Below are 18,218 nucleotides of genomic sequence, written 5' to 3' on the forward strand. Positions count from 1 at the left end.
ACCTAATACCATGTATTAGCACTGACCACATATATATGGCAAATGGTATATGTAATTAGGGCTCATCCAACCCATGCATCTATTTGTGGCTTACATGGGTACCTGCTTCTATCAAAAACAAAACCTAGTCCAATGTACACTCTTTTTGTGGAGTTCAATTTTTCTGCCAGCCTACTTTCTTGGAATTCGAATTTCCTGACTTATTCCACATGAAAGGCACATCCCTGAAGCTTTGAAAGGCAGGTTAAAAATACATTCAATTATCTAGGCATTTGGTACATCAAAATTCTGGTGGTACTACTTACTAAGTACTCATTTTGTCAATAATGGTAGAATAGACAGCTTTTAGTCATCTGGTGAAACAGCTATGTATGCAGTATTTTTTATAAATGCTTTTAAACAAGTTATTTGGGTAAGTTTTTCTTTTTGGTTTCTTGGTTCAACACTTAAAAAAATAAAAGAAGACTAACGCTTACCTGCTTCACAGCATACAAAAGTCTTCCATAGCAGTAAAGCATTACAAACACAGGCAATGCCAGGCAGAAAATGAAAAGACAAATGATGTAGGAGACTGACTCAACAGATTCAGAGGTCCAGCGCACAGAACAGCTTGTTCCAGCTCCTTCCCTTCCATAACTACTCCATCCAAGAAGGGGTGGGGCTGTCCACACTAAGGAATATAACCAGGAACTACCCACAGCAAGCAGGGCTTTTTTAAAATTAGGACCTCCTTTGTTGTACAAGGTTAGAGTGCTGTAACGCTCATAAGACAGGATAGCCAGCGATATGAGTGATACAATTCCTGAAAGAAAACAAACATTTATTATTAACATATTGTATTTATATAACTTGGTACGCAACATCAAAATGAAGTTACAGAATATATATGATTTGATTTTACCTACTATGTCAATATTTGTGTGTAATCTATGTTTACCATATACACCCGTCTGTACAGTAAAACCTTGGCATTCATATTTAGGAAGATTTATGCTGATATTTTTCAAAATGTGGGACATACACTAGGGTAAAATGCAAGCTTTGTGGCCGTTTTCAAACATTTCATTTCAAACATTGCATAGCTTTGCAATGGTATTTTGTTGAAAGTCATGTACTTTCCAAAAATATAAAGTTTTGTAGAGTGTCCATACTATTATGGTGCATAATAAACATACGGGGTACTTACATTGCAGCCACCAGTGTCAGACATAAAACTTCACATGCATTATTTTCATTTGGGTGCCACTGTATGCTAACTAATTAAGTAAATTCTGCATATTGCGCATCAAAGTATTCAGTAGAACGCTGGCGTTCAAATTTAGGACGTTTTATGCTAATATGTTACTACTTAATGTGGGGGCATATAATGGAGTAAGATATAAGCTTTATTGCCATTTTCAGAAGTTTCATAAAAATGCTATGTTTATCATGACTCTGCAGTTTGGTAGTTTGCAGTAGAAAGATATATTTACCCATTTGGTAAATATATGCATATTGGGCATCAAACTGTTCAGTGGACCCCTGACATTCATATTTAGGTTTCTCTTGCTGCCTAATGTTTTGTGGGAGATAAGACGCTAGAAATTGGAAGCTTTGAGGCAATGTTCAGCTATTTCATCAAAACTAACAATTTTGGGAAGGCATTGTGACTTAGTAATTTGGAGTAGAAAGACATGGTTACCCATTTTGGATTCATTCATCATGGAGTCTGGAGTGCTTGCCGATTTTCTCAACAATTTGCACAGACACCTCCTTCTACGGGTTCAGGGCTATGCATCCGGACCACTCGATACATCGGGTGAGTGCTTTTCCCAATTTAAGCTTTCAATTTAAAGTTGGTCTATGCTAAAGTGTGGGACCTGGGATTTTCTACACTCAGGTCACAGTTTCTACAGGGTGAGCGCTATCTAAGTATGATGTCAAAGGATATAATTAATTAAATGGTGTTGATTAGCACCCTGTATAAAGTAAAAGGTTAGGGGACTGAGCAGCTTTTATCCATATCGTTCATCTGAATGTTTACTTTGAAAAAAATATATGGTTGGAGGAGTCAACTTTTTTTTTGTGTTTTTAACCCACACAAAATGCAGTAAATGTGATGATTATTCAGTAGCTGAAGTGACTTGTGGGACAATTTGTATGCACTATATTCATTTTGCGGTCTCTAAATGCTAGATGATTACTAATCCTGTGTGCAATGGCCATCAAACTGTTCAATGGACCCCTAGCGTTCATATTTAGGATGTTTTCTCTTGGTACTTAATGCTATGAGGTGAAATAAGAGGCTAGAAAGTGGAAGCTTTGAAGCAATTTTCAGGTATTTCATCAAAACTGACAATTTTGGGAAAGAATCGCGACTCGGGAGATTGGAGTAGAAAGTCATGGTTACCCATTTTATATTCATCTGAATGTGTACTTTCCAAAAATATATGGTTTTTGGGGTCAACTTATTTTTTTTTTCTTTCTTAATTCTATGCACAATATGTATCAGACTGTTCAGTGGACCCCTGGCATTCATATTTAGGATGTTTTTTCTTGGTATATAATTCTATGTGGGAGATACAAACTTGCATCGTATCTTGCATTTTGAGGCAAATTTTCATACATATACATTTTTATACAAACAACATAGTTCAGAAATCCTTTGATGTTTGGTAATTAGGAGTAGAAAGACACGGTTACCCATTTTGGACTTGACAGAATCTGTACTTTTCAAACTGTTCCAGGATTTACAGGTATTAACCATTAACTGGGATCCAAAGTATGCCATATTCTAAGTGCTTTGAAATTCAGTAATTTACTGCTGGGAGTTTTTGATCTATAGATGTCAGAAATCTATACATATCTGAAATTGGCACTTTCACGACACTTGAGGCTTTCCAAATCAGTTGAATTTTTGTGCATAAAATAAAAGATTTTTCTGGTATAAATCCCTATATTGTGAAAAATTACTTTTTATTGATATTCAGAGCTCTCCTGAAAAAAAACAATGTATAGTTTTCCTAGGTAAACTTAAAATCCCTCACAGGAATTGCCTTTAAAATGAGATAGCACAAAATGTTCAAAAAATGTCTGGCACTGAGTGCAAATAGAACTTCTGCTGGCACTTAAAGGGTTAAACTATAAAAATTAAATAATGCAGACCAACTTAAAAGTTGCATTAGAATTGGCCATTCTATAACATACTAAAAGTTCTTTTAAAGGTGAACCTCCCCTTTTATAGCAGTATAGAAAGTACTATGAATGCACAGCGCAATTCTTGGACACAGTGACACCTACAGGTCATTTGTATAAACACCACATATGGCCAAACAATTTCTATGTTTCATGCAGTCTTCACCCCTACAGGATTTTTATTGTTTGATGTCTGGTTTATTTTTATCCAGATACTGGTCTGACAGGCCTGTAGGAGGGCCCCATACACAGGCAGATAAGCTGCTGACTCAGTATCAAGGGATGTACTGGCACAAAATTCACCTGTGTATGGCCACTTTTAGCGTGTCAGTAGACCAGAGCAAAGTTAGATACCCCTTACTTCTACTTGTAAACCAATTATCAGTTGGTGAAATAGATACATTCCTATGGGGAATGTTATAAAAGGCACAAAGATACCATAGCTCCAATTCAAATGTTTGCTTTTAATTGTATAATGTGTTATGTTAATTGATGCTATATTGGTGCTAGTCCTGGTGCATTCTTTGCACATTTAATTATATTTTCGTTCTATTTTACATAATCTTTAATATTCGCAGTATATTTTCTTCTCTGTCACTGCAAGAGTCAACTTGCGCTATCTCTTAAAAAACAGGCATAATTATAAGATATATGGTGATTTATTATCAGAGCAGAGGGTATTCAGTGGCTTCTATGTCAGCAGAACTCTTTATTGATAACATTTTGATAAACTTTGTGTCTTTAGATATGGCAAATTTGATTCTTTTAAGTTTAAAGATAATTTGATGAAGGAGGTTTAATAAATGTTGCAAGGTTTCCATTTTGGCCGCATAAAACTAATTTGAATTATTTCTCTCATGCTGAGAAATTATCATATTAATTATAAAAGTGCTGAAAGATATCTAGTGTACTTTTCATAGAATCAAAATAGAATAGAATTTACAGAATTAATTATTCTTACAATGTAGCTTGTGTGGTCCCAGCCCAGAGAAGCTATGTTTGATATCCAGTTTTAGCCCTCTTTGAGGACCATAGTAAGAATTCAATATTGTGATGATTTACAAATATAGAGCAGAAATATAGTTTGTCACCCACATTAACAGATATGGGTTTTGTAGTATGCCTGCTATATGGGAGCCATCATTCTTGAAGGAAAAGGTTTATACAGTCTCACGTTACTCCTGTGCTGTACTCTATGCCTATAACCATAATGCTCCAGGCAGCACCTTACCCACTAGTACACAATGGTAAATGGCACAGAAGGAAGTAATATCAATTAGTATATGAGAATGCAGTGTTTTTGCTATACAGGTATGAGATAGGTTATCCAGAAAGCTCCAAATTACCTGAAGGTCATCTTCTACAAACTCCATTTTTAACAAATAATTCACATTTTTACAAATTATTTGATTTTCCGATGTAACAATAAAACAGTGCCTTGTGCTTGATACCAACTAAAATATAATAAAACCTTACTGGAGATAGAACAATCCTATTGGGTTTATTTAATGGTTAAATGATTTCCTGACAATTCTGGATAATAGGTCTTATACATGCATTTAGATCCACTTATGGTTGGAATTTGAAATTCAAAACTCTGTAATTCTGAATTACAGAAAGGCCGTCTCCCATAGACTCCATTTTCTCCTGATAATTCAAATGATTTCCCTTTCTCTGTAATAATACTCCCTGTAGTATTTGATCCAAACTAAGATATATTTAATCATTATTGGACTCAAAAACAGCCTATTAGGTTTATTTAATATTTAAATGATTTTTTAGTAGACTTAAGAAAGATCCAAATTAAAGAAAGATCTGTTATCTGGAAAACTCTAGGTCCAGAGCATTCTGGATAACAGATCCCATACCTGTATTATACAGGTATGGGATTTGTTTTCCTGAAATCCAGTATCCAGAAAGCTCCGAATTAAGAAAGGCCATCTGCCACAGACTCCATTTTCTATTTAAAAATGATTACTTTTTCTCTACAATAAAACAGTACCTTGTACTTGATCCAAACTGAGTTATAGTTAATCCTTATTGGAAGCAAAACCAGCCTATTGGGTTTATTTAATGTTTACATCAACTTCTAATATACTTCAGGTATCAAGATCCAAATTATGGAAAGATATGTTATCCTGAAAATCCCAGATCCTAAGCATTCTGGATAACAGGTCCCATACCTGCATATATAAAGTTAGGTCCATATAAATATTTGGACTGACAACTTTTTTTTCTAGTTTTGGTTCTGTACTTTACCACAATGAATTTTAAATGAAACAACTCAGATGCAGTTGAACTGAAGACTTTTAGCTTTAATTCAGTGGGTTGAACAAAAAGATTGCATAAAAAATGTGAGGAACTAAAGCCTTTTTCTAACACAATCACTTTATTTTAGGGGCTCAAAAGTAATTGGACAAATTAAAAAACTGAAAATAAAATGTTTACTTGTTTCTAATACTTGTTTGAAACCCCTTTGCTGGCAATGACAGCCTGAAGTCTTGAACTCATGGACATCACCAGATTCTGGGTTTCCTCCTTTTTAATTCTCTGCCAGGCCTTTACTGCAGCGGCTTTCAGTTGCTGTTTGTTTGTGGGACTTTCCGTCCGCAGTTTAGTCTTCAACAAGTGAATCACATGCTCAATTGGGTTCAGATCAGGTGACTGACTTGGCCATTCAAGAATATTCCACTTCTTTGCTCTAATAAACTCCTGGGTTGCTTTGGCTGTATGTTTTGGATCATTGTCCATCTGTATTATGAAACGCCTCCCAATCAATTTGACTGCATTTAGCTGGATTTGAGCAGACAGTGTCTCTGAACACCTCAGAATTCATTTGGCTGCTTCTGTCCTGTGTCACATCATGGATAAACACTAGTGTCCCAGTGCCACTGGCAGCCATGCACACCAAGCCATCACACTGCCTCTGCCATGTTTTATAGATGATGTGGTATGCTTTGGATTATGAGCTGTTCCACGCCTTCTCCATACTTTTTTCTTGCCATCATTCTGGTAGAGGTTGATCTTGTTTTCATCTGTCCAAAGAATGTTTTTCCAGAACTGTGCTGCCTTTTTTAGATTTGTAGGGACTCTGAGGCTTAAGTTCCCCTTTTCATTCAGAGCCTCATGGTGGATACAGGGTCTCCTAGAGTTTCCATTCGTGAACGCTTCTGATGAAGTGGCGAGAAGCCATGAAACGCGTTAAGCGGATGATCTGATATCATGTATCGACCATCGAATGGGCTACTTCGACCTTCGACTACGACCTTCGACTTCGAATCGAACGATTTGAACTAAAAATCGTTCGGCTATTCGACTATTCGATAGTCGAAGTACTGTCTCTTTAAAAAATTCTTCAACCCCCTAGTTTGCCACCTAAAACCTACCGAGGCCAATGTTAGCCTATGGGGAAGGTCCCCATAGGCTTCCTAACAATTTTCTGATCGAAGGAATATCCTTCGATCGATGGATTAAAATACTTTTAATCATTCGATTCGAAGGATTTAATCATTCGATCGAACGATTATTCCTTCGATCGTTCGATTATAGGAATAACAGTAAATCCTTTGACTTCGATATTCGAAGTCTAAGGATTTTACTTCGACGGTCGAATATCGAGGGTTAATTAACCCTCGATATTCAACCCTAGGTAAATGTGCCCCCAAGTCTGACTCAGACAGTTTGTTTTGTCATTTGCTTTTAAATAGAAAATTGTTACTGTCTGTAAAAGGCCCAATTAACATTATTGTTATATTGTGAAATGTGAGTTGTTATCCTTACTTTTGTGAATGTTTATATCGTTTACTCGTTTCATCACATACTAACCAAAATGTATTTATTTAGTCTCTAATATACTGATATGGCTGATCCTTAAATATAAATATATAAATACATATATAGAAGCATAATACAATTTGTATATTAGAGATGAATTAAAATACACAGAGAATGGAATAATCTTTGCTATGCCTGCCACACGCAAATACTGTACCTGCCAATAATTAGCCAGGAAAAAGTCTTCATATAGAGATATTAGTTCTTATGAAAAAAATACGGATTTTCTTTTTTTGGGGCTGTTTGCTCTAACTCTGAGTTAGTCAGTGACTTGAAGGGGGTCACATGGGAAATAACTGTTCAGTGAGTTTGCAATTGATCCTAAGCATGCTGGTCAGATTCAAAAGCAACAGTTATGACCCATGTGCCCCCTCCAATCACTGATTGGTTACTGCCTGGTAATCAATCAGTGGAAACCAAAAGAGCAGGAAGTAGTGTTCTGGCTATTATGTTAGGCATCTGGTCACTTCAGCCTTCACAGATTACATTTTTGCCTAATTAACTGTATTGAATACATTTTTTATTTTGCACAGCCTGTTTACCCAGTTTTTATTTTTATACTGAAGAATTCCTTTAAACAAAAGCATCATTTTGTAAATATTTTTTAAACTGAGACATGACTTCCTCTTTTAACTGGCATTCATATTGAAGAACCAGGCATCTTGGATCGGCAAACTCAACATTACCATTAACCTATATCCAATGGCTCATGCTGTTCAAATTCTGCATATGGTGTTTATTGATTAAAAATAACATATTTCACATTTACTTCCAGGTTCTAAATAATTGCCCATTTTTTTTTCTAAACCAGGTATTGTTAAAAGGTCATGCTATTTAAATTTCATAGGAGCTGACATTCTTGTCAGCCTGTATATTCTATGAAATGTACATGTTGTGGCACATTAACTGCAAACACTGGATCTTTTCATGCTTCATAAAAAAACAACACATATGTGCTAAAACTAAAAGCCAGTTTAGAGAGCGCAGATGTTTCATGACAAACATAAGACTACATTTGTCTTATGTTTGATTGATTGCAATGGAGTTCATAGATGCAGGCATCAGAGTTCACGGATGCCATCTTCAGCTGATTCACTAGTCTTCGTAATGAACAATTCGGCAATATCATCATCCGTGTGCTAGGTGTTATTCCACCACTGATAAAGGGGGATGTAAATACTCTGAACCACAACCGGTCTGAAGTATGGAGTACATTGTGCATTGTCTGGCTACTGGACAACTCTAGGGGGCCCATTTATTAAACGTCGTTTTTTTCTGGTCTAGGTTTTTAGGGGGAAAACTCAATTTTTTGTGGAAAAATAAAAACGTAAATTTTTAGAGATGTATAATACCCCATAAAATCCATATGCAAAAATATGCCACCTCAAACCTGTCGAGGTCATGTAGAATGGCAAATATCCCTGAAGTTGCTTCTTGACATTGTGATCTACGCTGGATAATTCAATATATATGATAATTCAATGTCTACGTTTTCACAGCAAAAATATAATAAAATTTAGTTTTTGGAGCGTCAATCATACGATAAGAATTGACGCTTGAGTTTGTTGAAATGAGTTCAATTCGTTGAAGGGAGTTTGGACGACTATGTTTTCATAAAAAACTGAGGTTAATTAGAGTTTTAGTAAATAACCCCGTATGAATTCAAGGAAACAATTAATCTTAATGTTAAACTTTTAGTAAAATGGAAATAATGACATTTTAAGTTAAACTTCAACCACTCTATATGTTTTTATTTGCTCAGTGAGCAAAAAAGAATCTGCTACTTGGGTTTGCAATCTCACTGCTTCTAATAATGAAGAATTGGTCAGAATGCCACAGGATGAATAATATAGTCCCTGAATAGAAAGACAAGCAATGCAAATTTAAAACAAACAGTCTCACATTAAGGGGTTGTTATTAAGCTCCGAATCCAAATTTTAAAAAAAAAAATCCAAATTTTTTCGGGATTTATTAAAATCCGATGGTCATTTATTAGTCAATGTGGAAGGTCCCAGTGTTTGTGCTGCTGTCATAATGATATCCAATGATTTTGGGCCAAAAACTCCAAAAACTCCAAAAATGTAGGGGTTTTTAGAAAAAGTCCAAATCTATTTTTTGAATGATCAATAGGGTCCATTTGGGAATTTGGAGTTGCTCAGATTTTTATCTTAGAAATACTGAGATAATTCGGAGCTTCATAAATAACCCCCTAATTCAAAAAACATCCACACAAAACACAAAAATGACATGTGGCAACACAGCTTAAATAACGTCCCTTTCTGTTTAAAAAAAAAGATATATATACTTTTTAGGGGGTTATTTATTAAAGGTTGAGTTGTCTTTTCCCACACAAAACAAAAATTATGTGGCAACACATCTTAAAAAACATCCCTTTCTGTTTAAAAAAAAGATATATATATACTTTAAGGGGTTTATTAAAGGTTGAGTTTTGTTTTTCCAAAAAATTTGAGTCTTTTGAGGGTAGTTTCACTAAAAATTCAAATGTAGTGTTTTTTGCCTTAATGATTTTTGTGTTTTTTATAGTGGTTTTCTCTTGAAAACTCGATAAATTTGAGGAATTCATGTTTTTTACCTATAACTCAATAAATTCAAGTGTTTTTCCATGACTGCTTTTAGTCGAGTTTTTACATTCGAGTTCTTTCATAAATAAGCAAACTTTCAAGTTCATACAAGGTATAAAAAATCTCACATACTGTATTTGACCTTTGATAAGTAACCTGCTAAAACTGCGCATTCCTTTCAGTGAAAGCAGCCAAATGGTTAATTGGCTAATGGCATAAAGTTATAATAATTATTAAGAAAATGTAGGAATGAATGTTCATATATATAAATATATACTTTTTTTTAAAAAAAACATTTAATCTAAAACACCTTACAAAATGTCACATAAACAAAAGACTTCAAAGGACACCTGTAATAAATTCGATTTTAATTACTTTCCTTACACTGTGGGGCACATTTATTAAGCTCGAGTGAAGGATTAGAATGAAAAAAAACTTTGAATTTCGATCATCAAATTGGCTACTTCGACTACGACTTCGAATCGAAAGGATTCAAACAAAAAATCGTTAGACTATTTGACCATTCGATAGTCGAAGTACTGTCTCTTAAAAAAAAACTTTGACTACCTACTTCGCCACCTGAAACCTACCGAGCACCAATGTTAGCCTATGGGGACCTTCCCCATAAGCTTTCTAAGCAATTTCTGATCGAAGGAAAATCGTTCGATCGATGGATTAAAATCCTTTGACTCGTTCTATTCGAAGGATTTAATCGTTCGATCGAAGTAAATGCGGTAAATCCTTCGACTTCGATATTCGAAGTCGAAGGATTTTACTTTGATGGTCGAATATCGAGGGCTAATTAAGTAAATGTGCCCCTGTATCTCTGTTTCGTAAGTGCCTTTCTCAGCACACAATAAATCATGCGCAAGCTGCAAATTCATGCACCAAAGAAAAATATGATCTCAACTTTTACAGCTGAGCAAGTGAAGTCAAACTGTAATGTGTATGTTCTTTTGCATCACTGGATTCAAATTATACTGCAGTCATGCTCCAGCTGTCATGCTCATAACATGTAATCTGTGCCTTTGTTCTTTAAATAAATAAGATCTGACCACGACAAAAATGATAAAGGATATATTAAAAAGTTCTGCTTAATATATCAGTATATTGCTTCAGGTTACTGCTAACAAAAATCAGGGTTTTGAGATGAAGATGAATGCATCTGGTCAATGGAGCAAATTAATGTAAAATGTTTAACAACTTGCATATTTTAGGTCACAGTGGTTATTTAGGGAAGATTATTTAGCAGATTATAATATTTAGATTATTATGTGCTATTACTACCAGTTTTCCCTAGTTTGCAGAACCACATAAGATTAATAAAGATAAATAAAGACTTATTTTAAATTAGTTTTTTCTTAACTTTAAAACACATCAATTTGGTATCAAACATGATACTGTTTTAGCCTCAAGATCAGCTTGCTGCATTGGTTTTTATTAACAGACCCTGCATTTATAAATCTTTGGCTGTGTCTCGCTATGGAACAATCACAGACCTCCTACTATTCTCAATCTATACATTCTGTCAAAACAATCATTTTTTTCCTGCCTCGCGTTCCTCTGAAGTTTCAGTCTTATATATTACAGCATCAACACCTTTGAGGGTTTATATTAAATTATTTACTAGTAAAAAGATAACGGCTAATTTGTTGTATATTTTCATTAAGAAGTTATTGGATTGCTAGCAGTTCTCTTGCTACCTACTAAAGAAGCTGTTGTTAACTAAAATTTTTGAGAAGTGATATGGCAACCAATCATCAATTGAGCCTAAGTTATAATTATTAATAACATCTGGGACAAGGCTGACCTCTTAGGGGTCATTCACAACGCAAGCACACCCCCTGTGTGCTGTACAAAGCAATGAGCAGCAGATTTAAAATCTGGCTGTAGAGCAGCACCTGAACAAGCATCCCAGCCCTGTCTCTATTGGATCCTGCACTGACTAATGCAGTTAACACTATGGGGCACATTTACTTAGGGTCGAATATCGAGGGTTTATTAACCCTCGATATTCGACCGTCAAAGTAAAATCCTTCGACTTCGAATATCGAAGTCGAAGGATTCACTGCATTTCCTTTGTTTGTACAATCGAAGGAAAAATCGATCATTTCGAAGGATTTTAATCCATCGATCAAACGATTTTCCTTCGTTAAAAAAAAGCTAGGAAAGCCTATGGGGACCTTCCTTTTTAAAGAGACAGGACTTCGACTATCGAATGGTCGAAAAGTCGAACGATTTTTAGTTCGATTCGAAGTCGAAGGTCGAAGTAGCCAATTCGATGGTCGAAGTATCCACTTTGGATGCTGTGCTCGGCTTCACAATTTAGGCCTCTTGTCTTTAACCTTTTATTGAGAATCCTCCCTTGCAACCTCTTAATTGTATGTTTATCGCATATATTTTATCCAACAAGTGTTTTGTTTTGATGAAAATCCATTGCTAAAAAGGACTAAAATCCTTATTTGCAGCAGTAGAGTAACTTGAATGTAAGGCCTAATGATCATATTATGCACTGGTGATCTAGGGAATTACTGATGACTAAAAAAAAACATTACAGATATGGGATTTGTTATCCAGAAGCCTGCTATCCAGAAAGCTTAGAATTACAGAAAGGCCATCTTCCTTATACTCCATTTAATCCAAGCTTTTTAAAATTTATTACTTTTTCTCTACAATAATGTTTTCTATAGTAGTTCAACTAAGATATAATTAATCCTCATTGGAAGCAAAACCAGCCTATTGGGTTTATTGCGTTTATTTAATGTTTAAATGGTTTTATAGTAAACTTAAGGAAGATCCAAATTACAGAAATATCTGTTATCCGGAAAACCCAGGTCCTGAGCATTCTGGACAACAGGTCCCATACCTGTATTATCCAGGTATGGAATTTGTTTTACAGAAACACTTTATCCAGAAAGCTCAGAATCACTATACTATACTATAAATGCTTTATACCTTTTTGACTTTCTTATAAAAGATTATAGAAAAAAATGTAGTATAAGTGTTTCCATAGCAACATAGATCAGACCTGATTTTTAGAATGAACAGCAGGAGCAACAGCCGCAGAAGCAAAATGTTGAAAAAGTGTAAACGTGTCAAGCTATGGAAAAAATCATGGCAGCATACACCAAATGAAGAAAAACTGCCTCAGGATTTAGAAACAGATATTGCATTTCTAAGATAACCATCAAGAATGTACAGATGGGGAAAATGTTTAGAAATCACTGATGAAGGGCAGTGTTAATATACACTTATAAGACCCATTCTCAACAAAAACTAAAGATGACCATACAAACCACTTAGTGCTGGTATCAGTTTTTTGGCAGTGTATGGGGGCCTCCCAACAGGCTGGCCAATCAAAATTTGCATGACAATGAGCTAGATATCTATTGGCCGGGTATGAGAACCAAATCAATTTTGTCTGTAGCTTGGCAAAAATGGAAATATTCAAGTGTACGCGGGCCTTTCCGACAAGTCACCCAGCCAACATTTGGCTGAAAATCATCAGGATATCTACTAGGCAGGTTTGAAGACCCCACCACATTGGTGCATTGATCGGGCTAAATGTATTAGTGGATGACATCACCAAATGAGTGGAAGTAAGGGCAACTTAAACTTCACAATTGTGACAACGGAAGTTTAAACATATGCTGTTTAGAAATCCACTTTTACTGATTGGGCATGGTTACTAATTCAGCGCTATGTCATTTGGGAAGACTGAAAATCCCATACATGTGGATAAATTGTTTAAACTCTTCCCCCCCCCATATGTAATATAAGGCACTCATTTTGCCCAGGAGCAGTAACCCATGACAACCAATATGAATTAAACAGGTGACCGGTAAATGCTACCTTCTGATTGGTTGCTAAAGGTTACTGCCCCTGGGCAAATTTAGGGGCATATTTATCAATGAGTGAAGTTAGAGATCATTACAGTCTACTAGAGTGAAATTACGCCACTCTCCATTAATTTCTATTGAAAGGCATATTTATGAAAGGATGAACTTTCACTTTCACCCATTGGTAAATACTCTATTAAAATTCCCATGGAAATGAATGGAGAGTGGTGGAATGTCACTCTAGTAGACTGTAATTATCTATAACTTCACTCTTTAATAAATATGGCCCTTAGTGCCTTTTATTACATAACCCTCCTCCTCCTCCTGCACAGCGCTGCCTTTCTCACTTTCAAGTGTTCATCTCCATTAGGGGGACAATATTATTAGGGATGCACCGAATCCAGGATTCGGACAGGATTCGGTCTTTTTCAGCAGGATTCGGATTTGCCCGAATCCTTCTGCCCAGCGAATCCAAATCCTAATTTGCATATGCAAATTAGGGGCAGGGAAGGAAATCGCATGACTTTTTGTCACAAAACAAGGAAGTTAAAAATGTTTTCCCCTTCCCAACCCTAATTTGCATATGGGTCTGTATTCAGCCGAATCTTTCGAGAAGGATTCGGGGGGTTTGGCCGAATCCAAAATAGTGGATTCTGTGCATCCCTAAATATTATCAAGAGGTGTATGAATGTGATATGCAGGTTGGGATTTTCGCGACCCACATCCGACCCTAACTCGCCCTCCCTCAGCCCACGCCTGCCCACACATCACTAGTGTATGAAAAACATAGCAAGGTGACCATATCCCGCTGATGAAAAGCAGCCCCAAATCATCATGCTACCACTGCCATACCTCACCCTATTCTGTGTATATCACACCAGTATCCAATATATCCAACTTATTCTATACAGCACTGTCATTTGGAGGATGTTCATGCAACATAATACAATGCATCACAGTACTTGTTTCTAATCTACAAAGTGCTGTGTGATGCAGCCCATTAAATGGCACAGCAAGGAGAGGTTTTAAAAAAGAATTACCCATAATGTAATGGACTGGGTGAAATGTAAACTGGAGCAGGAATGAATTTGCTGTCATTGTTCTTTATGTAAGCAATATAAGCGATAACTTCCATAGTACTCAACAACATGGTTTCCTTTTGTAAATGTGTGCTGATGGCTGCTCCATATATATACACTCATCTTTATATTATTCATGACATTTAACAGAACATCATCTTGGAGTTAAAGAACATTGATGATGACGCTCTTTTCTCTTTTCTGTTCTTTGACATTTATGTGACTAGACACTTGTAATAATGTACTCACTTATAAAGGTTGCTTGAATTACCTAATAACCTTTACATCTAAATAATGCATTCTAATAGCCCCAATCCCAGTAGACCAATATACTGCTGTATTTTTATCTAAGATACCCAATTAATTTAAAGAGGTTGTTCACCTTCGAGTTAACTTCAAGAGACATTTTCAAACAATATGCAATTGGTTTCCATTCTCTATTATTTGTGGTTTTGTGGTTATTTATATTTTTTATTCAGCAGCTCTCCTGTTTGCAATTTCAGCAGTATGGCTGCTAGGGTCCAAATTACCCTAGCAACTATGCATTGATTTGAATAAGAGACTGGAATATGCATACTAGAGTGCCTGAATAATAATATGAGCAATAAAAATGAGCAAAAACAATACATTTGTTTTTTTAGATGGGGTCAGTGACTCCCATTTGAAAGCTTAAAAAGTCAGAAGAAAAAGGTAAATAATTAAAAAAACTATAAAAATAAAACAGAGACCAATTGTTGCTTAGAACTGTCCATTCTATAACATACTAAAATTTAACTTAAAGTTAATTTAGTTAATTTAGTACTTGTGAGTCACCTGCCTCTTATGTCGATTTTTAAAGGTGTGCACAAAAGTATGTGTGTCAGGAGTGCTCCACTTAGTTTCCAAGATGGCTGCGGCCATGGCCTCAACAATACATTGGCATGCCACATCACATCATCATGTTGTGCTTTTGTGCGAAAAATTCGAAATAAATAGACGCTGAAGACCCAGGTTCAATACCCGAATATAGGTCTTATTCTATACGTTTCTAGGTATGTTCTAAATTGACTGATATTCTGGTTCCTGACTTTGCTATTCCATTCTGACTATTCTGATTGCCGCCAAACCCTGATCTTTGCCTGAATTCGACAAAGAGAATAGCTTAACCCCTCAGATACCCTGTTTGAACTCTTCCTGTCTGAACTCTGCGTCGTCCTTGGTCCAGACTTCAACCCGGGTAAGGGCCACTGGGCCTTGACAGCAGGAAGCCGAAAAGAAATTAGAGGGAGTATTGTTTGCACATTCAAATTTTCATGGCTGGCAGAATATAATGACTGCATTTACATGACAACATTTTTGGCTACATCAGACACAATATACTGTTGCATTTTATGTACAAGCCCCTAAGAGCAAACTGAGACCATAAAAAAAATTAAGTACACATTCTGAGAAATTTAAAAAGTTTAAATGTACAATTCTGCTACAAATTACCATTTAGCTTGTACAAGCATTTACTTAATTTCTGAATGGCTAAGGATATCTTAATTGTTTAATTCTCAACGTGGATAGGACTACCAAACTATGTGACATGCAGTGCCCCCTTGCATTCAAATGTATATATTAATTAACATAATTTACTGAAGTCACTAGTGTTTTTTTTTTCTGTCATTTGCACAGCCTTAGTTAAATGCTAATGATTCTTGTTGCTTTATTCACAATCATTCACAAGCTACGCAAAATACAGGTTAAAATGGATTGTAATGTAAGACAAACATCTTGAAAATTATCTATTTTTAAATGTATTTCAAATGTTCTTTACCTTTATGACTTTGATATTTTAAGGAAAACATTTTAGTACCGTATATGTGTTTCCATAACAACATGCCAGATCTGATTATGAGGATGGCTAGTTGAAGCAAAAGCCATGGAAATAAAAGGTTTAAAATGTGTCAAGGGAAAGGCTGATAATATCATGACAGCTTGCACCAAATGAAGAAAAAGTGATTCAGAATTAGGTAACAGATATTGCAAACCAAAGCTTGCCAACAGGCATGTTCAACTGAGGAAAAAGCCAAGAAAAGGACAGGATAATTGACACAGAAATTAAATCAACACTTAGGGGCTGATTCACTATGGGTCGAATATCGAGGGTTAATTAACCCTCGATATTCGACTAGGAATTAAAATCCTTCGACTTCGAATATCGAAGTCGAAGGATTTAGCGCAAATACTGCGATCGTACGATTGAAGGATTATTCCTTCGATCAAACGATTAAATTGAACGATTCAAAGGATTTAAATCCAACGATCGAAGGAATATCCTTCGATCAAAAAAAGTTAGGCAAGCCTATGGGGACCTTCCCCATAGGCTAACATTGAGTTTGGTAGCTTTTAGATGGCGAACTAGGGGGTCGAAGTTTTTTTTAAAGAGACAGTACTTCGACTATCGAATGGTCGAATAGTCGAACGATTTTTAGTTCAAATCCTTCGATTCGAAGTCGTAGTCGTAGTCGAAGGTCGAAGTAGCCCATTCGATGGTCGAAGTAGCCCAAAAAATACTTCGAAATTCAAAGTTTTTTTACTTCGAATCCTTCACTCGAATTTAGTGAATCGGCCCCTAACATGACCCATACTTAACAAAAATTTAAGCGGCTTATCTCAAGTGTATGGTGGCCTCCCATCGGGTTTGTGCATGGGCCTTGGCAAATGTATTAAATATTCAAGTGTATAAGGACTGCTGCCTCACTCGGGAGCAGCAGCAGGATTACCCCTGACTAATCTAACATTTTGATAAATCTGCCCATAGTGTTCTGTTATGCAGAAAATTTTACATTGATTACACATACGGTACATTTGATATACTGTATGTGCTATACATTATTTTATGGATACTTTGAGGTGCAGTATAAAGATGTTCTCACTAATTTATATCACAAAGCAGAGATTGGCACGAAAATGCCTGCTTTTGCATTTTTGGTCCAATCCCTACTCCTCCTCTGTGCCTGTTGATGTAATATTTCTAATACTGATAAACATAAAATATTGACTAAATCCTGGGCACACATGTCTTTGAATAACATTGATTAGAAATTAGAATAATCCTTGTTAATTAGTGATGGGCGAATTTGCGCCGTTTCGGTTCGCCGGAAAATTCGCGAATTTCGCGCGAAATTCGCGAAATGGCGGAAAAATTCGCAAAACAGCGCCGGCGTCTCGTTTTTGACGCCGGCGCCCGTTTTTGACGCCGGCGTCCGTTTTTCTAAAAAAAAAATTTGACGCCGGCGATTTTTTACCGCGAATTTTCACCGGCGTTTCGCGAATTTATTCGCTTGGCGCGAATCGCGCAAATTCGCCGCAAATTCGCGCCTGTCGAATAAATTCGGCCATCACTATTGTTAATATCTATAAATGTATTTAAAAAATAAGTCACAATCCGGAGGTTTCGGTGAAAAAATCTTGAATCACTATAACTAATCGAGTTTTTGGCAAAAAAAATCTAGAATTGTTCCAGTTGATTGGGTTTTTGAGCGTGTCCCACCAAAAAAGACTTGAACATCATAAAGGCTATTAAAGAAAACTATACCCCCAAACAATATAAGTCTCCAAGGATTGATAGAGATTCTTTTACATGCCACTTAATATGATATAAACTATCTGTTGCTTAAATATTCATTTTGGGGGTAAAGTTTTCCTTTAACATCTTCAATTGGTTCAAGGGACCTCTGCCATTG

The 18,218-nt window shown here is 35.9% G+C and overlaps 1 protein-coding gene across 1 annotated transcript in view; it reads right to left on the reverse strand.

Annotated features, from left to right (window-relative positions):
* tmtops2.L (tmtops2 L homeolog) overlaps window positions 1-18,218 on the reverse strand; it is a 101,273-nt gene that overhangs the window by 27,246 nt on the left and 55,809 nt on the right. The window contains exon 3 of the mRNA XM_018247055.2: window positions 477-802. Coding sequence (XP_018102544.1) covers window positions 477-802 — 326 coding nt within the window. The remainder of the gene's footprint in view (window positions 1-476; window positions 803-18,218) is intronic.

This window comes from Xenopus laevis, chromosome 2L (genome assembly GCF_017654675.1).
Source record: "Xenopus laevis strain J_2021 chromosome 2L, Xenopus_laevis_v10.1, whole genome shotgun sequence".
Lineage (NCBI taxonomy): Eukaryota > Metazoa > Chordata > Amphibia > Anura > Pipidae > Xenopus > Xenopus laevis.